This window comes from Stegostoma tigrinum, chromosome 5 (genome assembly GCF_030684315.1).
Source record: "Stegostoma tigrinum isolate sSteTig4 chromosome 5, sSteTig4.hap1, whole genome shotgun sequence".
Lineage (NCBI taxonomy): Eukaryota > Metazoa > Chordata > Chondrichthyes > Orectolobiformes > Stegostomatidae > Stegostoma > Stegostoma tigrinum.
In genome coordinates, this window is record NC_081358.1 from 52288435 (window position 1) to 52312326 (window position 23892).

The 23892-nt window shown below is 40.9% G+C and overlaps 1 protein-coding gene across 1 annotated transcript in view; it reads right to left on the bottom strand.

The window, feature by feature from the left end:
- LOC125451831 (grainyhead-like protein 2 homolog) overlaps positions 1 to 23892 on the bottom strand; it is a 133336-nt gene that overhangs the window by 57396 nt on the left and 52048 nt on the right. The window contains exons 6-7 of the mRNA XM_048529463.2: positions 22061 to 22217; positions 15302 to 15413 (exon numbers count right to left, since the gene is read on the bottom strand). Coding sequence (XP_048385420.1) covers positions 15302 to 15413; positions 22061 to 22217 — 269 coding nt within the window. The remainder of the gene's footprint in view (positions 1 to 15301; positions 15414 to 22060; positions 22218 to 23892) is intronic.

The window sequence follows — 23892 nt, forward strand, 5'->3', positions numbered from 1 at the left end:
GGATTACAGCCAAGACTGAAGGCTAGAACTGAAATGTAGCAACTACAACACAGGAACTGTTGCAAGCACGTTTTCTCTCAAAAAACGGGAGGCTATGGTGTGTCCGATTGGTGTGTCAATTACATTTTTCAAGAGACCCAAGAAATGCTCTAACGTGGAAAATTGAACTTAGAATGAAGTAGATAAACAGTTTAAACAAAAACCAAACCAATGTACATATTACCTGTGCGCAGTCAGTCAAGTCAGCCATTTTACTTTCCTCAGAAATGGAACAAAAGCAGAAAATAGACATCACTTTGATAATTTCCTACCATGAATGCTATTTGCAGCTAGAATTTCAGTATTTTGAAACAAAACAATCTTTAAAAATTTTAAAATTAATCTGCATCACCAAGGAGCTGATGAAGATACACACAATCCTTAGAGTTTTGAGAGATGAAGGGTGAAGAAGTATCAAATCCTTTGGTATTTCTAATGACAACCCAAAGATCCTGACATTTTCCCAATTTTTGAAGACCATCTTAAGGTCAGAATCAACTTCAGGTGATACAGGCTTGAGTTGACATTGTACCGGGAAAAATCAGATAAATCAAATCAACTAGTTTATTGGTAGATGTTGACAAAAATGATGCATAATATGATTTGGTCAAAGTGAACTTAATTGAAAGGCTTATAGAACTAATCATTGTCTTTACATCCATCAAATTCTGCAGAAAGGCACATCTAGATAAACCTATAATTACATCCTTCCTCTGAGCAGCGATTCAAGTTCAAAGTAATTTCTGCAGACTGGCAGCACCTTAAGGTGCTAGGCCCTACAACAATTACTGCAGTCATCAAGAAGGTCAGTAAAACACACATTTTGTATGGCTTTGCAGAACACCGCCGCTCAGTTCGCAACAAACAACTGCACCTCCCAGTCGCAAACCATTTCCACTCCCCCTCCCATTCTCTTGATGACATGTCCATCATGGGCCTCCTGCACTGCCACAATGATGCCACCCGAAGGTTGCAGGAACAGCAACTCATATTCCGCCTGGGAACCCTGCAGCCATATGGTATCAATGTGGACTTCACCAGTTTCAAAATCTCCCCTTCCCCCACTGCATCCCTAAACCAGCCCAGTTCATCCCCTCCCCCCACTGCACCACACAACCAGCCCAGCTCTTCCCCCCCACCCACTGCATCCCAAAACCAGTCCAACCTGTCTCTGCCTCCCTAACCGGTTCTTCCTCTCACCCATCCCTTCCTCCCACCCCCAGCCGCACCCCCAGCTACCTACTAACCTCATCCCACCTCCTTGACCTGTCCGTCTTCCCTGGACTGACCTATCCCCTCCCTACCTCCCCACCTACACCCTCTCCACCTATCTTCTTTGCTCTCCATCTTCGGTCCGCCTCCCCCTCTCTCCCTATTTATTCCAGTTCCCTCCCCCCATCCCCCTCTCTGATGAAGGGTCTAGGCCCGAAACGTCAGCTTTTGTGCTCCTGAGATGCTGCTTGGCCTGCTGTGTTCATCCAGCCTCACATTTTATTATCTTGGAATCTCCAGCATCTGCAGTTCCCATTATCTCTCATTTTGTATGTGTACTGGCTTGCCTTTCCCATCAACATTATGCAGCATTTCATGGCATATGCAAGTTATGTGCTACAAGAGGAAATTGTGCTGGCATGCTCAACAATCGTCCAAAAGAAACCCAAAATGTGACACAATGCTCCTCAGCAGCATGTGAAGGAGAGCCAGCCAAAGAAAAATATTCAAGGATGTGTCCAAAGCTCTTTCCATGGCACATAAGCATACCAACAATGTCCCAGAGGTAACAGCAACATTACAGATTAGACCTCAGAGAGTGCAAGTGGTTGATGTGACACAATACATGGATGCTGTATGTATAGATGAAACTTTTGTCTGCAAAAGAAATGGACATTGTGTAAAATATACTGGTGTAAGTGCAAACACCATTGTTTTATGCATGTTATCATAAAACTGGCAAAATGTGATGCAGTCCACACATGATAAGTTAACTGCTGATAACAGGTCTGACTTCACACACATTGGCATTATCTGTCTTCAATATTAACACAACTTCTTGGGATGGATGTCTGTAACTGTTTACATCATCGATACAGCAGGAACTTTTAGTATCGGTCTATCAGAACACACAGACCTACACAAGGTAACAAACACATTAGCTGCAACATAAGATTCCAAACCACTGCATCATTCCCATACAATTTGGTTACAGCTAAGCAAGGTCCGTCAGATGATCACCAGCTGCAATAACTCAAAAAGAGAAAGATAATCTTCAGTGGGCAGTCTGGACACACTCAACGGGTCCCTGAATTAGCATGTTCAGTCTGCTCATTCAGAGACTAACCTGGACATGACACGAATGCAGTTTTACAGAAAACAAGTGATAATTCTGCAAGGTCTACATCAAAATAAGCTGGACCATATATATGAAGATTTTTGAGCCACGTGGGCATAAAACAAAACACAAAAGGTTGGCATATTAATCCATTTGTTGGCCTGACATCAATAAAGATATCAGCTAATGAAGTTAGGTGAATCATTTCAAACCCATCAATCTGATGTCCCACTGCTGCCACCAGGCTTTGGTTTCTTTGGTCAAACACACTGCCAGTATGATATGATCGGAATGCTTCTCTATGCGTTAGCTCAAGTAACATACGCCACAAAACAATAATGTAGTATGTGAGAGATCATGACAGTGTAAATAGTTAGGGTTGTTAATAACATCAAGACATCTGTCTCAACAAGAACTCAATCTTCATGAACGAGCAACCATATAGGGAAACACACATAAAGCAGATCAGGCTCAGCAGGAACAGCCATAGAAATAGTGGCTTGAACTTAAAGCAATACTGGAGAAAATGGCAGACCATATGAAAAAACAGGTGGAGAGTCTTGCCGCACACAAGGAGCTGAAAAATCACACCTTCCAAAAATAAATGCCAGCAATGATGATATAGTGAAAGGACACAAGCAGAATATAAAGAAACATATCAACCACTGAAGCACCAAGTTAGCGAGAACCAGGTCTCTGTGAAATGCAATAAAAAGTTGGAGTAGCTATAGTTGGAGTTATTAGAACAGGTTATGAGGGAGAAAATAAACCAACTAACAGAAAACTAAAGCTTCAATAAAATTATAAAAATCCAGTATGCAAGTCAGAAAGTTTGAGCTGGAAACTTATCAAGAACCAAATAGTAAATGCAAAGAAGACCTGAGCCACTTGAAATAGGTTGAGTAACAACATCCATCTGTGGATGATCTGAAATAAAACTTATCTCTAGTGTATCAGGATAAACAAATTGTAGGCCTGCAACTTCAATCCACAAAAGAAAATCTTAACAGAGGAACAACAGAGAATATCACTTAAGTGAATGTGGTGAATCAATAACATATGCAGAAAAAGTTACTATCATAGGAATTGGACACATCAGTAAGTTTACCTATACTTTATACAGACTTATACGCTCACTTATTCTTGTAAGTAGTTAACCTTTCTTTTGGAAGGAAGGAGGATGTTATACGTGTGTTTTGTCTTTCAAGAGAGTTCACCTGTAAGGAATCGATGTGTTGTGTTTACAATATCGTGATTTTGCCCAGCAATTAGTCTTCTGTGACTCTGAAAGGTGCACATGTACATATTAATTAGTTTGCTGCAATGCTTGCTTCATCACCTGTCCTGTGTTTTACTATGTTGAATAACCCACAGTCAATCAGTTGTCAATGAGCAATTTAATTTTCAACTAATATTAGTAACAACTGAAAAGTTACTTTGAGTTCATCGTTAAGCTAAGCTTGTCTCAGAATCAGATGGAGTTTAGTTTAGATAAATGTGAGGTGCTGCATTTTGGAAAGGCAAATCAGGGCAGGACTTATACACTTAATGGTAAGATCCTGGGAGTGTTGTTGAGCAAACAGACCTTGGAGTGCAGGTTCATAGTTCCTTGAAAGCGGAGTTGCAGGTAGACAGGATAGTGAAGGCGGTGTTTGGTATATTTGCCTTTATTGGTCAATATACTGACTATAGGAGTTGATGTGTTCATTTGCAGCCGTACAGGATATTGGTTAGACCACTTTTGGAATACTGTGTGCAATTCTGCTCTCCCTATCACAGGAAGGAGATTGTGAAACTTGAAAGGGCTCAGAAAAGATTTACAAATATGTTGCCAGGGTTAGATGATTTGTGCTATAGGGAGAGGCTGAATAGGCTGGGGCTATTTTCCCTGGAGTGCCAGAGACGGAGGGGTAGCATTACAGAAGTTTATAAAATCATGAGGAGAATGGATAGGATGAATAGCCAAGATCTTTTTCCCCAGGGTAGGAGAGTCCAAAACTAGAAGGCATAGGTTTATGGTGAGAGGGGAAAGATTTAAAAGGGACACAGCAACCTTTTCACACAGAGTGTGGTGTGTATGGAATGAGCTGCCAGAGGAAGTGGTGGAGCCTGATACAATTACAACATTTAAAAGGCATCTGGATGGGTATATGACTAGGAAGGGTTTACAGAGATATGGGCCAAATGCTGGCAAATGGAATTAGATTAATTTACGATAACTGGTCGGCATGGAGGGGTTGGACCACAGGGTTTGTTTCCATGCTGTATATCTCTATGGTTTCTATGACTTCATACTGATAATGGTGTTTGACTCAAGATACCATGTTAAATGCTGCCAAATCAGCTAAGTAATATTCTCTTTAAGCGAGATAGCACTCTGGAAGCTTGTTCTGCACCACATTACCACTTGCATGTGCCAATTAAAAAACACATAACTGTACCATGCATTAACTACAGGGCAACACATAAAAATGTTCTATGGATCATTTGCTGTTGGCATTTCTTTTATTTTCCATTTTAATTTCATATTTTCATCATGTGCCATATTTTGCTTGAATGTGCTAGCTTGAGATCGTTAATTGATTACAAAATGAACTTTTGTTGAAATTTGAAGGATTTTTAAGTGACGTAGCCCACACATCACACATGTGCACACAGAGATATATATACTTTGAAAGAGCTAAATGTGTAACATCTATTTTTGTCAATAAAGTTTTGAAATTTGATCCCCATCTTTCAAAGCTAATTGGAGAAATGTTAATGGCCAGAAAGTGCCTGAAGCAAAAGAAAGATACACCATCTGAAGAGCTGACTGAACATTACTGATAAATCCTACGAAGTTAGGTGCATTGTACACACTCAGGCTGCAGAATTCAAACAGAGCCTCAAAGGACAACAGTGGGCACAGTAACAAGCTCAGGTTGTTCAGAGACGCTTAGGTTTTTATTGGAAGATTTTATAGAGGCATTAGCAGAAATGACAATTCAGTAAAAGGTTCAATTTTGTTATGATAACATACAGTCGGTTCGACTATAACGTGGGTTCTGGTATCGCAAATCCATTGGTGTGCAGAGGTGTATGCGTCGACATCACATGATCATTTCACAGGCTTTGTCCTGAGCACGAGCAATGCTAGCTCCAAAGGTGACTCCATGCCCGACTTTAGGTTAAGCAAACAATGATGAAGCAAATTTTTTCCGACCTTATGTTTTAGAAGATGATTTTAGAAAGTATTGCAAGATTCTCCTCATCCTGGATAATGCACCAAGGAATCCGCCCACCATAGGTGAGCTTTCTGAAAACATCAAGTGCTATTTCTACCCCCAAACACAACCTCTTTCCTTCAGCTCATGCAATAGCAGCTTTTAAAGCTTATTATTTAAGGCACATATTTAAAAGGCTGATTGCAACCACTGAGGGGTATTAAGGACAGTATTCTTTAATTTTGGAGGAGCTTTAATATCAAGAATGTGATTGACATTATTGAGGAGGCCTGGGGTGATGTCAGCAAGGGCCGCTTGCATGCGGTTTAGTGGAAGCTTCTCCGAGATTTTTTTTTAAAAAGATTTTAAAGGCTTTTATCTGTTAAAGGAGCTCCCAAGAATCAAAGAACATTGTGTTGATCTTGCAAAGCAAGTTGGATTTGAAAAAGTGTGGGGTGAGAATGTTGAAGAGCTGCTTGAGTCCCACTGTGAGGACCTCTCTACAGCTGATCCGCAACAACTTGTTGTTGAGGGGGTAGTGGAAGCTGGAGAAGAAGATGAAGTCCATGATGCAGCGTCATGAGATCTTTCCACTTCTGTTTTGTCTTCTATCTGGAGGAGAAATTGAGAAGCAGTTGCAGCTTTTAGAGGACAACGATTACAATGCAGAACACAGCAGGGTAGCATTCATGAAAGATGATCTTGTTGGCACCCTAGGAACAGCATCTTCATGAAAAAAGAAAAGCGTAAAACTTGGATGTCTTTTTAAGCCAACCTCCAAGAAACAGACAGAAGACAATGAACCACAGCCATCCATGTCTGGATTAACTATTTTTCGCCCTCACCCTGCAACCACAACTACACCCGAAGGTGGTGGTGATGATGACGACGACGACGACCTTCAGCCCCTGCAGTAACAACAGAGCAACCTCGAAAATTCCTCCCCATCAAGTCATCTTGACGTATTTTTCAAGGAAACTTGTAAATGTACTTTTAATACATTATTATTCAGACTTTAACATTTATTCAAACTGCTATTCTTTGTGTTAGGCTTTTGCGTAATTTTTGAGTGATTTTGAGTGATTTTTTTGTTGGGCTGCCCCTAACCCCACATTTACTATTGCCCCATTATTTCTACAGTGCAAATTTCTATAATGCTGTAACACAACTATATTATTATGGCAGAATCGACTGTATTTAAGATTGTGAATTTATTTATTTACTTGAAGCTTTTTTTCATAATAGGAACTTTAGATGCAGGAAAAGAAAACTGCAACTGAGGAAATATTTTCAGAAGAACGAGGAGCAATTTGTCCTCACAAGATGATATGCTCCCACAATTAAACAACATGCTGGTGTGCCACATTGTGACACAAACACAAATATGTAAATAATTAAGTGCACAAGTAGGCCATTTGGCCCATCAATCCCATTACATTCATTTTTGTACCTGCCTCCCATAACTTTCAACATCGTTGTCGATCAATAGTCTGTCTAACTGAGCCTGGGCTATATCGAATACCACGCTTTTACTGCATGGGCAAAAGAATCAAAAGACAGAGGCGAGGAGAATTTCTTCTCTCAAATCACAAAAGGGAGAATCCTTATTCTTAAACTGAGTTGCTTTGTCCTAAATTTCTCCAGGGGCGGGAAACACCATCTCTGCATCTACCTTATTGAATCCCTCAGAATGTTACGTATCTCAAATGTTAATATTGAAAAGGCTCGTTAGGAATAACAGCTTCATCCAGTACCTGATGAACTGCATGCTCAACATACCATGTTTAATATGTAATTGCTGATTATGCACTCAACATGCTGCAAATGACAGATGCTTTAACTTCAGCAGAAAAGCAAAGTTGGAGTCACATTGCTGATGGTTAGAATTATAGTATCACTGGGAAAATAGTTTCAATGTCACTGATTAAAGGTTTTCCCAGCTGCTTGTTTTACCAAGGAAGCATTTCCCGCTGTCGCACCTGCCTGGTTGGTCTTGAAGGATGCCATGGTGTCGAGGTGTCAGTGTTGGACAGAAATCACATGACACCAGGTTATAGTCCAACAGGTTTATTTGAAAACACAAGCTTTCTGAGCCTCGCTCCTTCTTTAGGTGTTAGTGACAGAGATAGTATCAGACACAGAATTTACAATTAAAAGATCAAAGGGTCACATCACTGATGAGGATATATTAAACAAACCTAAGATGCTGTTACGTCTTTAACCAGTTATTTCTCTCTCTCTCTCTCACACACACACACACACACACTTACTCTCCCTCACATGCACACACATTTATGAAACTTTGTATTTGTAGATACGTTCTAGCTTGTTCAAACAGCACACAATTCATAGATAGCCAATGTGTAGTTTTATTTCTAAAGTAGGAATAAAACGCGTCTGACTCCAAACCAAAACACAAACAGATTCTAAACAAGGCCTCACACCAAACATGCATTGTCTGACTTAAAATGTCATCTCTTCTTTACACTGATAAAACCTTTACTTCTCCCAGGGCAGTGACTTGAAAGGAATTAGGGAACTTACATATACATATTAGTCAATTAAAACCTTCTAACTGATTAAAGATTTCATAGCATCTTAGGTTTGTTTAATACATCCTCATTAGTGGTGTGACACTTTGATCTTTTACTTACAAATTCTGTGTCCGATTACACCACTCTCACTAACTGGATGTGAGTTTGCTCGCTGAGCTGGAAGGTTAGTTTTCAGACATTTCGTCACCATTCTAGGCAACATCATCAGTGAGCCTCCGGTGAAGTGCTGGTGTTATGTCCCACTTTCTATTTATCTGTTTAGGTTTCCTTGGGTTGGTGATGTCATTTCCTGTGCTTTTTCTCAGGGGATGGTAGATTGGCTCCAAATCAATGTGTTTGTTGATGGAATTCCGGTTGGAATGCCATGCTTCTAGGAATTCTCGTGCGTGTCTCTGTTTGGCTTGTCCTAGGATGGATGTGTTGTCCCAAAGTGATGTCCTTCCTCATTTGTATGTAAGGATACTAGTGATAGTGGATCATGTCTTTTTGTGGCTAGCTGATGTTCATGTATCCTGGTGGCTAGCTTTCTGTCTGTTTGTCCAATGTAGTGTTTGTCACAGTTCTTGCAAGGTATTTTGTAAAAGACATTTGTTTTGCTTGTTGTCTGTATAGGGTCTTTTAAGTTCATTAGCTGCTGTTTTAGTGTATTGGTGGGTTTGTGGGCTACCGTGATGCCAAGAGGTCTGAGTAGTCAGGCAGTCATTTCCGAAATGTCTTGAAATTTCAAAGAGCCATCACACACTGCAGCACAGAGGAACTACGAAGAGCAGAAGAAAAATCACCTATACAGTGTATTCAGTAAGAACGGGTAGCCAATGAACATAGTCCGCCGATTTCTCAGCAACAAACCGTGCCCAGAAACCGTAACCACTCTCCCCTACACCAAAGGCATTTCAGAAATGACTGCCAGACTACTCAGACCTCTTGGCATCACGGTAGCAGACAAACCCACCAACACACTAAAACAGCAGCTAATGAACTTAAAAGACCCTATACAGACAACAAGCAAAACGAACGTCATTTACAAAATACCTTGCCAGAACTGTGACAAACACTACATTGGACAAACAGGCAGAAAGCCAGCCACCAGGATACATGAACATCAACTAGCCACAAAAAGACATGCTCCACTATCACTAGTATCTTTACATACAGATGAGGAAGGACACCACTTTGATTGGGACAACACATCCATCCTAGGACAAGCCAAACAGAGACACGCACAAGAATTCCTAGAAGCATGGCATTCCAACCGGAACTCCATCAACAAACACATTGGCTCCAAATCAATCTACCATCCCCTGAGAAAAAGAACAGGAAATGACATCACCAACACAGGAAATGATGTCACCAACCCAAGGAAACCTAAACAGATAAATAGAAAGCGGGACATAACACCAGCACTTCACCGGAGGCTCACTGATAATGTTGCCTAGAACGGTGACGAAACGTTTGAAAACGAACCTTCCAGCTCAGCGAGCAAACTCACATCCAGAACCTCAACCTGAGCTACAGATCTTCTCAAACTCGCTCTCACTAACATACGACGGAGGAGTGAGGCTGTGAAAGCTTGTGTTTTCAAATAAACCTGTTGGACGATAGCCTGGCATTGTGAGATTTCTGATCTGGATATGCAGCTGCCAGCTCAAAATCCAAGTCCACTGGCTGTCAAGGCTAATTGCATGTTTGTGTAATCTAATTAACTGCCAGCAGCTCCAAAGTGGCGACTGGAGGGCTCTCACAGTCAAACCATCCAAGTGAAACCTGCAAGTGAGGTTGGAATTCTAATATAATATCACGTTTAGAGCCTTTAACCCTCTATATGAACCCAAACCCGCCTCCACTTGACCTTCAAAATTCACACATTGCAATTTACAAACAGCAATGCACAAAAATGGAATTGAAAGAGCATCCCACACCCCCACAGCATAAAATGCAACAAACTCAGGAATATGGTTTTGAGAAAGTATTTAAAAGTCAATGTCCTTTTGAAAATGCATTTATAAAAAGGAAAAGCTAAACCAAACACACAATTCAATAATCATGTTGAAATACATGCTCACATCATAAGTGTGGTTAAGAAGGACATGCACAGTTCTTTGCAAACAAAAAGATAATTGTTTGTTTTCAGCGTCGTTTCAGTCTTTTGCCAGTTGAAAGAGAGATGTTTTCAGAAAGACAAGTACATTTTTGAGGAATTCGCTGCAATGAGAATGAACCTGAAATTCTGAAAAGGAATGTTCGTGAGAATGAGTTGCTCTTTTTAACAAGGCTGCTTTGCAACAACAATATTCTCATTCACTGGCTATAACTTCTCCCAAATCATCCAACTCCTGTTCAATGTTGGCTAGCAAAAAATGACCATCCTAAACATGCTAAAACCGACTGTGCAAAATCAAGTACACAGGTAAATATTCACAATGTTTAAACTTGTACTATCTGACACAGTATTTGTTCTGGGTGCCTGAACAGCCTTAATCTGATTTTTTTTAAAAAAATCACAGGGAATAGGTGTCATAGAGTCGGAGATCTCTAGAGTCGGAGATCTACAGCACAGAATATGGCCCTTTGGTTCATCGCAGCTGTGCTAGTTGAAAACAACTACCTAACTAATCTAATCCGATTAACAGTCATAAAGCATGGAAACAGATCCTTCAGCACAACTCATCCTTGCTGAACCAGATTTCCTAACTTCCTAAATTAGTTGCATTTGTTCCACATTCCTCTAAACATTTACTATTTATATACCTGTCCAAATGTCTTTTAAATACCGTAACTGTACTCGCCTCTACCATTTTCTCTGTCAGCTTGTTCCATACAGGCACTAGGCTCTGCAAGAGTTTCCCCTCTGGTCCCTCTTTTCCCCTCACCTCAAACCTGTGCCCTCTAGTTCTAGACTCCCTTACCCTGGGGGAAAAGATCTTGGTTATTCACCCTATCCATGCGCCTCCAAATTTTATAAACCTCTACAAGGTCACCTCTCAGCCTCTTAAGCTTCAGGCATACAAGTCCCAGCCTATCCAGCCTCTCCTTATAATTCAAACTTTCCAGTCTTGGTAAGATCCTTGTAAATCTTTTCTGTACCCTTTCCAGTTTAACAACATCTTTCCTACAGCAGGGGGACGAGAACTATATGCGGTCCTCCAAATGTACTCTCACCAATGCCTGTACAGCTGTAACATGACATCCCAACTCCTGTACTCAGTGCTCTGACCGATGAAGGCAAGCATGCCAAATGCCTTCTTCACCACCCTATTCACCTGTGGCACCACTTCTGGGGAACTACGTACCTGCACCTCAGATCTCCGTTTGACAACATTCACCAGGTAGGCTAGCCCATATCCTTGTATGCCTTGCAATCCCCAAGTGTGCATCTAGCTACTACTTAAATATTATGAATGTTTCTGTCTTTATCATTCTTACCGGCAGTGAATTCCAGGTTTCTATGATCCTGGGTAAAAATAACTTTCCTCAGATCCGCTCTAAACTTCCTGCCCCTTATGTTGAACCTATGGCCCCAGGTCATCGATTCCTCCACCAGAGGGAAAAAAGTTTCTTACAGTCTACCCTGCCAATGCCCCTCAATTTTATACATCTCTGTCATGCATTGACCGCCACCTCCCCCTCACTCCGAACCTCTTCCACTCCAGAAAAAACAACCTGTCTATCCAGTTTCTCTTCATAATCAAAACTCTCCAGCTCAGGCAGCATTCTGGTAAATCTCCTGTGCACCTTCTCCCCTGCACTATCTCCTTTCATATGCATTTGAGAATAATCTACTGTCAGCTAGGTCAGCATTCCTTTCTATTTATAATTGCATTTGAAATTTCCTAAAAACGATTGGATAAAATCTTCTGTCTCTTGCCAATCTTGCGAGTGCAGTTCACTATAATTAAGGCTGAGTGATAGAACTTTTTTCAAGTTATACTTAGCAGTAAGAATACTACAGTTTTATACCAAAAGTTACTTATTGCCTTTGGAATGTTCACTTCAATAAAAATTTGTATATAAATTTTTACTGACACAACAAAGCCACCTCATGCTAAAACAGATATGATTTAATCTTTGATACAGTCAGCTATAGCAACAGGTCAATGTAACTGTTCAATGACAATGACAGTCTATAGCATGTTCGTTGGTATTAAGGAATGAAAAAAAAACAAAATTTAGCAACAAATCCGACATCGCATGAAGCTCAGGAAATCTCAGCCCATCAAAACCCTCTTCCTGTTTCCAGGAACTGATATCCAAAGTGGGAGAGATGTCCTATAGTCGGGTCATGAAATGACGTGACACGCAGTCTATATAAATAGCAGTCAACATCCCAGTTTCTTTCACCATTCATGAATATGACCCATGCCAATGACAGAGGGAAACCAACAAAAGTAAACACGCAATGAAAGTGAGTAACAGAGATTTCTGAAGAGAGTCTAGAAGTTCTGACAGTCAGCATCTATCGTCTGCATCCTTCGCCGTCACTGCCATATCATTATTTTACATACTGAATTATCTAACAGCTATCATGTTAGCTGACAACATTACCCAAAACGTAACCCATTCAAAACACATCTTGGTGTGTAGAATTAAAATGGTGTCCCATGACTGCATATATCACCAACAAACAGCAGTAAGGTTAGAAACAACACATGACCAACCACAGATCCTTGACACAATGGACGGTCAATATAGCCATGCCAGAATGATCTACACCTCAAAAATAAATTCTTAAAATAATGTAGGAGTTGCAAGATGGGGTCAGATCCCCGCCCTCCCCCCCAACCCCCTACCAATAGATTTACAAGTCTGACATAGTACCAGAGGGTGGCTTTATTACCTGCAGCCAAGCTCTGAATGAAGGATATTACTTACTAAGATATAATCAAATTCAGTTCACAGCCAAACATTGTCAAAAGGTGCCAACGTTCATATCAGATGATAAACTTGAGGTCCCTTTTCTCTGCTCAGATCAAATGAAAAGATAATCTTAGCACAAAAAAATTGAGCTAAAATAAAGAGGCGCCCAGCTAAAAAGCAGAGGCCTTCCCCAAGAAGTATAAACAATAAGCAATTCATTAGCTTATTTTGGAATCAAACACCCCACACCCGTTGTGTTGGAAACTCCCTTATCCTTCTCTTGCTGTGCTCAGATAAAAATAAAAAGAAAAGTAGAACATGCTGCTTAGTAACAAGTTGAATTTTGTCACATATTTAAAATTCAAGTTGAAGTGTTTCGTAATGTACTCTTACCAATTTTGTGAATGAAACATACTTTTGGGGAAAAATGCAACTTTAAAGATACACAAAGTGCCAGACTTTATCCAGTGCCTTGCTCTATGCCCACTTGGCAGCACTTAACTTGGTAATTGTTCTGAGGGGAGATAAAGTCTTGGCTCAGAAAGGTGCCAGTCAAATGGTCAGTCAACGGCACTGTAGTCCAAGCAGTACCAGTCAAGAGCAATTGTCATTTCTGGGACATTGGGTAACCTCACCACAGTAAGCAGATAAGCGGAGTCTGGGTACAGGGGTCTTGACGAAGGGTTTGTTGAGAGGTCGCCATTAACAGGCCTCAGGCAGGGAAGGAGGGGGTGGAGTGTATATATGTCTGTGCTTCTGTTGGAACAGTGAAATCTAAAGAAGATTTCTCCTTGTCAAAAATGAGCTTGTACAGGTTAAAATAGTATCAGAGATAATGGGAACTGCAGATGCTGGAGATTCCAAGATAATAAAATGTGAGGCTGGATGAACACAGCAGGCCAAGCAGCCTGAGATGCTGCTTGGCCTGCTGTGTTCATCCAGCCTCACATTTTATTATCTTGTACAGGTTAAGCTAGGTCAAAATCCTGGAACTCCATTCTCAGCAGCATTGTGGGTCTACCTACACCAAATGGACTGCAGCAGTTCAGACAGGCAGCTCACCATCACTTTCTCATGGGTAACTAAGCTGAGCAATGAGTGCTGGTCCAGCCAGTGTTGGCCACATCCCATGAGTGAATTAGAAATTAAGTTTCTGGGTTTCATGATCAACATGAGCTAAGAATTTGTAAAATATCAACAGTCAATAATTGAGAGCATCAAGAGACAGAAGTTCCCTGCTCACCCTGGCCCCAGTAAAATTTCAGGCAGGTCAGTGGCAGCAGGAAGGCTTCCTATACCCCCTCAATCTCAGGTGCCGCACTGAAAGTTTACATAGTGACTAGCGTAGTAGTGCTTAATATCCAATGCAAGGATCTAGACTTGGAACAACCTCTTTATTGACATGTTTTTTTCCATCACTTACTCAGGAAAAGTGCATTATGTTCAGATATGTAGAACAATAAGTTGTGTCATCTTGTGGGTTATATACCATGAAGGTTATTTCAAATCAATAATTCACTGTGCACAAGAAATAAAACGTAAGTGACTCCACTGATGGCCTATGGAGCAATGGCACTTCCCAATACAGCATTACGCTTTACGTGGAAGGTTCACGTTCCATTGCGGGTTTGGCCCGTCACAGACTTTGCCCAGAAGAGAGGAGGTGCGACATTCAGCTGCAGGATCCTTAGAACATGTTGTTGGAGAAATCCAGCTAACATCATCACCTCAGATTGTCACCTAGTGGTAGGAAGTGCGTCAGGAGCACTGAGGGAGAATACTTTGGGCTTGGCTCTAATAATAAAAGAAAATTCTTTCATTCAGTATCTAGACTAAGCTTACTTGTGGAGAAGTGTGATTCTGGATTGCTGTGCATTCACAGCAATCAAAGCTCACTGCCTTATTGACAGAAATGGAGAATATTTGCCAAAAACTTCCCACATAAATATAAAGTGGTAGAAATTCACCTACAGCAGTGGCACAAAATGAGTGGAATTGATTTAAAATCCAATATGAGAAACTTGTGGTATTCAGTTCCATTTCTCTGAAATTAAGCATTGGATGCAGTGTATTTTAGCTGGCTGATCTGATACCACCAACTTTGTGCAACTGCCCAAGATTACTTTTTATCCCCAAAATGTTGCACGGAATTAGTAAAGGTCCATACTCGGACTAGCACACAGTCAGAATATGATTTTGTAAAGAATTCCAACGGCACATCAAACTTTGTGTGGCAATTAACAAACAAAGTTCCAATGACGTTTGTTTTAAATATGAAAATAATTCTATGGTAGGCAGGCACCATTTAGGCAGTCACTTACCAATGTCGAGAACTCTCTGTTTGGCAGTGTGCTGTCGAGAATGCCAGTATTTCCAATATCTCAGTTGCTCATCACGATTCTTATCTTCACTGAATACCACCATTATTACACTCTGGGAAAATGGATTATTCAGGTTACATTCTTGCTACCTCAAAATAAGCAACAAAGCATTCTGATTTATCCTTCTTTTCTGGCCTTATATTCTTCTGATAGTTCCCTAATCCAAAGAACATTATTGCTTTCCCAGCTACTGTTCCTCACTGCTAGCAGGAAACATAGATTTAATTCTACAACAAAACTTCCCAAAAGGGAAAAAATACAATGAAAACTATTAAACAAAATAAATTGTGCATTCCTTCCATTCCATTTGTCACCCTCAGTAATTAAAATCTTCATTATTCATATTCCACTCTTTCAACAAGACTCTGCCTTTAAAATAATGTTTTGCATGCTGTCTATTTGCCTGTGACTTATCATTTGCATAGACCTTACATCCAGTTCCATAAAAACAAAGGAAGCTGACATTTTTCAATAAAAACAATACAAAACAGTGCATTTACTGTACAATATCCAGGTTAATAGCACAAGGTACAAACTGGAGCCTAATGTATGCCTTTTACATTACAGTATTTAACATAATTATTCACTTAGAACATGCATACATATCAATAGGAGATTATTCTCATGCAAAACAACATAGTCGAATCAGTCAGCAGATGCTTCGACAAATGTTTAATTCCAGCCATGAAGCAGAACATAAAACAGTGGTTTCGGGTCCATGTCACTATCAAATAATTTGGGGTTGAGTTATATTGTATGGAGTGATGCTTTACTATTAGTTTTGGGTCATTACAGGCTGTTCGAGAAGAAGGCAAAGTCAAGGATCATCTTCAGGCTTAGACTTCAAAGTAACACTATTTATTTATATTAATATGAAATATGGCTCTACATGGTAATCATAGCTATACCAGGCTCTCTGACTTATATTCACTGAGGATTTAATGATCTTCATGTGTTCAAGTACACACGCTCTTGATGTGTCTGCCAAAGAGTAGAGAGTCCTAGTGTACTCTGATCTGGTGCTTGTTCAGTGTGAGAAGTGCAATGAGTTCTGACTGCATGCACTGTGGTATTTATACAATGTGATGTGCAGCTCCATGAAATCATTGCAAGGTTGCTCCAGGGACTTAATGGCCTGAAACAATGACAATGAATGGACCAGTTACTACGCAGCATTTTCTTTAAAATAACAGCCAGTGAGCTTCACAATATTTCAAAGGCAACATGAATTCCAAAGGGAGCAAATGCATAGCATGTACTAGACAGACTTTCAAAATAGGAAGGTCACAATAATGGTTGTGGATGGAAATAAAATGGGACAAGTATAATAGTGATCTTCAGATTGAGCCTAAGAATATCATTGCACAGAGCTTAGAAAATTCGGTATCAAATTCTAGTGAAGGTATTTTATCGCGACAGATCTTTATATGAAGGTGAGGGAGCCCTGCGTTCTATCAGCATACTTTACCCTTATTCTTTAATTCAGTTTCCCAGCCAAAGGGGATAGGTGCAATTACTCAACAAAAACAATAATTGAGGGGATTTTAGTTAAAGGGACTTGTAGATGGGTCAGAACAGTTGAATTTCTCATCAATTCCTGATTTCAGCAATCACAAGGATGGAATGGAGACTTGGAAAGGCTGACCCTGGGTCTCAGATTCTGATATGGAGGTCCTGATGGGAGATCAGAGGGGCTAAAGTGAGGTGATCTCTTCCTAGGGGAGGTAAGGGGAAGCTACAAGGTGTGGATGGAGGTGGCCAGGGCAATGTGAAGCAGCTCTGCAGTCCCTCTAACAATGCCTCAAAAAGGAACAAGGGCCCCAAGAGGACAGGAAAGGTGAATGATGTAACATTTTCAGATAATTAGCTCCACATTCTGACTTCCTAGGATTTTGTTTCTTGTGTGACACTCCTCAGACCAATACACCTTGTATGTCTGCTTATTCCTCCTGCTTTAAGCCACCTCAAGTCCAAAGTCTACAGATGTGCAGGTTAGGGGTGGTTTGGCCGTGGCGAATGCAGGGTTAGAGACTGGGAGTGAGTGGGATGTTCTTTAGAAGGTCAGTGGACTCAGTGGGTCAAATGGCTTGCTTCCACTCTATAGGGATTCTACAATTTTTCCATGATCTCTGATAAATGTGCCCGCATAAAATCCAACAATCTCACAGCATACCTCAGTCATGTTCTATAAATGTCCTTCCTTACCCTTCAGGCAATTCATTCTTCAAAGTCATAACTCTCTGCTCCCTCCTTACAGGAGTAGAAGAGAAGGAGATCTTTCAGTGATGGCTAGCTAAATACAAGCAGCATCAGCCATGACATCTGGAGACTCCTGAAGCAATAATACTCACATTCGTGGAGAGAGCTAAACATGTGTGTGGAATTTGTCGAGGGTCTTGCCTCTTTTAAGCTGGATCTCTGCATCTACCCTTGCTGCATGCTGGGCCAGCATGCGGTTAAGAAAGTAGCAGTTCGTGCTGCTCTTCTCACACCCCATGAGAGCAGCACAGCATTAGTGGCTCTCTCACCGTAGTGAAGACAGAACAAGGAAATGTATATCAAGATCAAAAGTCTGGGACAGGTGAACTGAAGTTGGAAATCACTTGTCAAGCAGTCAGGGAGGAGTAGTGCTGTGGGCAGCAGCTCTTCAATTTCATGCTTGTAGGCTTCACAGCCAGTCAGTTTCATGGACAGAATACTTCCTGCTCTGCTCTCAACTAACCAAACCTGGTATGATGCATTCTGCTCAGGAAACCCAGACACTCACTTGACACTAGAATGCTCGGTTCAGTTACCAATTCATTGAATAGAATGATAGAATCCTTACAGTGTGGAATCAGGCTATTTGGCCCGACAAGTCCACACTGACCCTCTGAACAGCATCCTACCCAAGCCACCCCATCCCTGTAACCTTCCAATTCCCATGACTAATCCACGTGTCTGCACTTCCCTGGACATTACAGGTAATTTAGCATGGCCAATCCACCTAACCTGTACATCTTTGGACTGTGGGAGAAAACTGGAGCACCCAGAGGAAATCCACGCAGATACGGGGAGAATGTGTAAACTCCACATAGACAGTAGCCCGAGGGTGGAATCCTGTGAGGCAGCAGTGCTAACCACTGAACCATACACTGCCCAACTTAGACATTTGTTCTTTACCTAATGGTTTCTAAAGGGGTTTCTCATTCAGCTCCAAACCCATCCTGATTAATCCCAGACATGAATTATAACAGGTTCCTAACCCAATGCAAGTTTCCACTAGGTTAAACCCTGCACCTGGACCTACCTCCCTTTTGACAATCCAAATTGAACCACGGATGTTTACTTAGGTTCAGAGGGGATTCGGGAAATTTTGCTTTACCTTTGAAAGGGTGGTAGAGGCAGGTGCCGTCGCAATATTTTAGGTAGTATTTAGATGAACAGTTTTTTTAATATATTCATTAACAGCATGAGGGTGTCACTGCCTAGGCAGCATTTGTTGACCATCCCTAATTGCCCAGAGGGCAGTTCAGAGTCAACCACTTTGCTGTGGGTCTGGAGTCACATGTAGGCCAAACCAGGTTAAGGGTGGCAGCTTCCATCCCTAAAGGACATTAGTGAACCAGATGGGTTTTACTGGCAATCAACAATGGATTCATGGCTATCATTAGATTCTTAATTGCAATTCCATAATCTGTCATGGCAGGATTCAAACTCAGGTCCCCAGAGTGTTATATGGGTCTCTGAATTAACAATCGTGATAACACCACTAGGCCATTGCCTCCTCTTGAAATGTCATTGTACACAAGCCTATGAGCCAAATGCTTGAAGATGGGCTGACGACAGATAGATGTTTGACCACTGACACAGACACAATGGTCTGAAGGGCCATTCATGCTGTAAAACTCTATGACTTTGTTTAAAGTAGGAAATATTCCATCTTACTAACATTCTTTACAAAATTTTCAAAATGTCAAACAGAATTTTAAACATTTGCCAATGTGCTATTATAAATGTGGGCAAGAGAGCTGAAACTGTGTGTAACTGGGAGGGTTGGACTCTGGTTTGATCACATTTAGAGAATTGTTAGCTAATTACTCACAAAATAACACCACCAAAGAACACAGGGCCTTTGTAGAGGACAGTTACAGTGGAATAATTTTACATTCAAGGTTGCTGAATGTTGCACGTCAGGCAACTAAACAGATTTCAGGAATTCGAGACATCAAACATAACTGGGATTGCTTGAAAATGTCACAATTGAAGTAAAGGCATTTACTGACATTTTCACAATTCTAAAAAGGATATAGATAAACCCTACCTCACGTTGTGTAACTGACACTGGGAATGAATAGAGAGCGAGAGAGAGCACGCGACAGAGAGAGCGCGAGCGCGAGAGAGCTGAAAAGTGAACAGTTTAGGTTGAACACGTATTTGGAATGGACTGTAGGGAAAGATAATGGAAAAATCAGCAAACTCGAGGCCAAGTCAGATAATGTTGTAAGCAAAAGAAGCACTTGAATGGTAAAAGATAGAGCACAGCACAGTCTTTTTTTAAACTTTGGAAATCATCCAGCACTGTGCATTCCTAAGCTTCAGAGAAGGGTTTTCCTAGATTCCCCAGCTAGTGTTACATTCTATGTACTCTGCTGATCAACACAGAAGCAAGACTTGCCTGCATTGTAAATACAGATCTCTCTCTCTCTGTGCAACAGTGGCTGTCATTTGGATTACTTTTCTTCCTTCAACTATATGCAACTTCGAACCTCGGAGGCAGAGCTCTGACTGTGCTTGAGGTTGACAATGAGTAAGCAAGACAATATCTATATGTTAAAATAGTTAGTTACCTGTTTACAACAAACTGACACTATAGCCTAAAGAAGTGATTCTGGTTTTGAGGTTCTGTTCAACAGATGGAAATGATGCTCATTGGAAATATGTCCAATTTAAGTGAAACAATTGTGCATTTTCCAGTTGTTTTTTTTAAATTATGAAGTTGAAAACATTGCTCATGTCTGAGACACTTTTGATCGCATTGTCACAAAAGCAAAATCATTTCTTTCTTGGCAGTTTTTTTTACAACTTCAGTTCCCTTCAAAGTGCTTTTGCATCCAGTTAAACACATTTCGAAATACTTCTCACGTAAGAAGTGTGAAGGTAGCTTATCATGTAACAGGGTCTCATGAACAGCAACGCAATCATGACCAGATCATCTCAGTCAGAGTTAAAGTGACATTGATCAAGGGATAAATACCAGCCGGGATACAGGAGGATCAGCTCTTTTTCAGGGTAGTGCATTAAGATCTTCTTCTTCCATCAGAGAATATGGAACAATCCAGCATGAAGAACAGGCCTTTTGACGCACCATGTCTGTGCTGACCATCAGAAAGGCAGAAAAACTTCAGTTTAATGTCTCATCAGACACTGTAGCTCAGGGACCCCTCAGTGCTGCAACTGGACTGTCAGTGTCAATATTGAGTGTAACTTGAGTGCACAACCTTCTGAAAATGAGCATCACTCCAAGGATGACATGCTAAGTGTATGGGGTCAACATGGGTCTTTGTAAACTACAAAGACATTGTACTGAACCGTACTGAAAGCTTGCTGTTTCAATTTGTAGTCTGTTCGAATTTGGCTAGTCTACGTGGGTCAGCAGTGTTTGCTTCTAGGATTGTATATAGAAATTGGTGGTGGGAGAGTGTTGAGGTTTGCCATGGTGGTAGGGAAGAAATATATGAAAACAAATGTATACCACTGAGTCACTTCATACATGTGGAAGACACTGGACTGGAATGCAACGATCACCAGATCAAAAAAACAGTCCAATATAAAGAGGTGAACATTAATAGCTACGGTGCCATTTGTTTATATGAGGTAATGGCTGCAAAAGAGTTAATATATGGGCTATGGTGAAGCTCTGATTCACAATCCATCCTCTACCACAGACTACTGCACAGCTCCTTAGGCCTGCCTGGTGAGGAGGGCTGGAGGGCACTTCCTGCCCAGTGACTATTACCCATACATCACATGATTTTTAGAACATCTTGCAGCTCAGATAGTAGAGCATTATTGATGCCCCTGCGACAAAACCCCTTTCAGGAAGGGAGGGGATTGATTGAAGATATAGGTGAGGGGAAGGGATGAGGGAAATTCATATTCAGATAAGTTATTCAAGATGGCAGCTAATCATTCTTGGAGACAGACTATAACGGGGTCAAATGACCAAACAATTTGTTACAAAGCACTCACACCAGTTCCCATAAAAATAATTAAAATTTCAAAAGCCAGCAGCAGAAACAGAATAATGACCATACGATCATTAATTCCTCCACTGAGGAGGCAACTAACTCATTTTCAACTTTGAAAAGTGAGAAGCCTAGTTGACTTCACAGTAGAGTCTGATCCCATCTACGTTGTATAGTTATTCATATGCATTCCCTAGCTGGTATCTCTTCAAAGAAATCAGGAATAAGAATAACATTGCACTACCAAATGTTAATTCTGCTTCTCTCTTCGCAGATACTGATGGATCTGCTGTACGTTTCTAGCACTTTCTGTTTTTATTATAAAAGCAAATAAATCTAAACACTCCCCACCCCAAGAGTGTAGTGGTCCATTGAACAGATGCCTTCAAATTTTATCTACTACCTTGTGCAAAAAGGACATGGTGAGTTCACATCAACTGCCAAAAGGCTAAAGAGAATCGCAACCGCTTACCCTCACTTTGCTGATTGGATGGCGAAGGCATTTGTTGGCTCCAGTCTCCCTGAGTGTTATGGAATAAAACTGTCCTTTATTCAAGTACGTCATTGGCCCTTCCCCCTGCTTCTGACGTAATGATTTTGTGGCTTCCAACATGTACTGGAACGAATCCCTGGAATAAAGCAAGAGCTAACGATGAGGGATACATACATACAGGATTCCTACAAATATATTCTACGCCCATAGTGTGGAGTTGTATTTAAAAATTCTCCCTAACATCAGTTGGATTTAATTTGTTCGGTCAACATGCAGTTACTTCTTATAGAGATCTTTGTTAGAATCTCAAAATGATAAATGAATTATTTATTTTCTATCAAATGCAGGGTATTAAGTCAGGAGTACAAGCGTAAAACAAACCAACTTTCATGTAGTTTGATAAAACATCAATAAAGTTGGCCATTGGTAAAAATATACAAAAAACACCCTGGCAAAAATAGCAAGGCTTGAAAGAGCTGGATAAAAACCGAAAGAGCTTGTGGATGCTGTAAATCAGGAACAAAAGCAAAGTTGCTGGTAAAGCAACAAAGGGGTCACCGGACCGGAAACATTAACTCTGTTTTTTCTTCCACAGATGCTGCCAGACCGGCTGAGCTTTTCCAGCAACTTTGTTTTTGTTGTTCTTGAAAGGGCTGGAGCTTTGGGCTTAGAGCCCTTAGCCTTGCTCAAGAATAGTTTAGAGAAGCAAAAAGGTTTCCTCAACAGTATCCAGGTATTCGCTTCCTCTGCTAAAAATTAAGGAATCGGTTTTTAAAAATTTGACTGTGAGAAAAACCACAGCACAAAGCAGGTGAAGGCAGTTGACTTTTCAGATGTTCAATCTTCACCAGAATTGTGGTGACAAAGGTCATGATTCTGAAATGCTGTCATGTTGTTTCCTCTTCAGGACCTAACTGATCTACAGTGGGTTGCCAGACTTGGTTTTTTTTCAGGGCTTTAGCAATTACTTGTTGGAAACCGATTGCATTTCTCAGATTGCCGCTGCCCTCCACACCTGAGCCAACTCTACCTGGAAAGCAGGCATAGAAAGGATGGGGGGAAATGGTAAGAAAAAACAAAGCAGCTTCAAGAGTTTAGAAAGTTGGTCAACAGTGATTTGTTTCCTATTACATTTTCTATCTTGAAGCCATTAACTCCTTGCTGTGGTATCATCTTTTAGAACTAGCCATTAACACTATCCACATCTAGCTAGTTCGATACTTGGGGGCATCGCTGGCAAGGCCAGCCTTTGTTGTCACTTGAATGGAGTGGCTTTTGTGACCATTTCAGTGGGCAGTTGTGGAGGTTCTGCCTCTTAGAGGAGAGAATGCTCCAGTCTAACAAACCCTTCAGAGAAAAAATAATCCTCATCTCTGACTGAAAAATAAGACTCTGCACCCAACCCCGTTCCTAGTTTTAGTGTCTGCCACAGTAGAAACATCCTCTCAATATCCAGTCCCCTGAAGATCTTGTATTTCACTACAATCATCTCGCTTTTATTCTTCTGCGGTCCAATGAATATAGGTCCAACCCGTTTCTTCCTAAAATAAGCCCGTCATGCCAGGAGTGGGCTGGCAACAGAAAAGGCAGAAAAATGCCACAACACACACAGCTGTGGGTCTGAACTCACATTTCAGCAGTATACCTTCTCTAAAATGGCAGTAATGAATTAGATGGATTTCCATATCAACAATAATTGCCATTATCACCACCTCCCGCTTTATTAGATTAGAGAGAACGAAACGAGAAAGGGGGAAAGAACGAAACGAGAGAGAGGGCAAGAATGAAACGAGAGAGAGGGCAAGAACGAA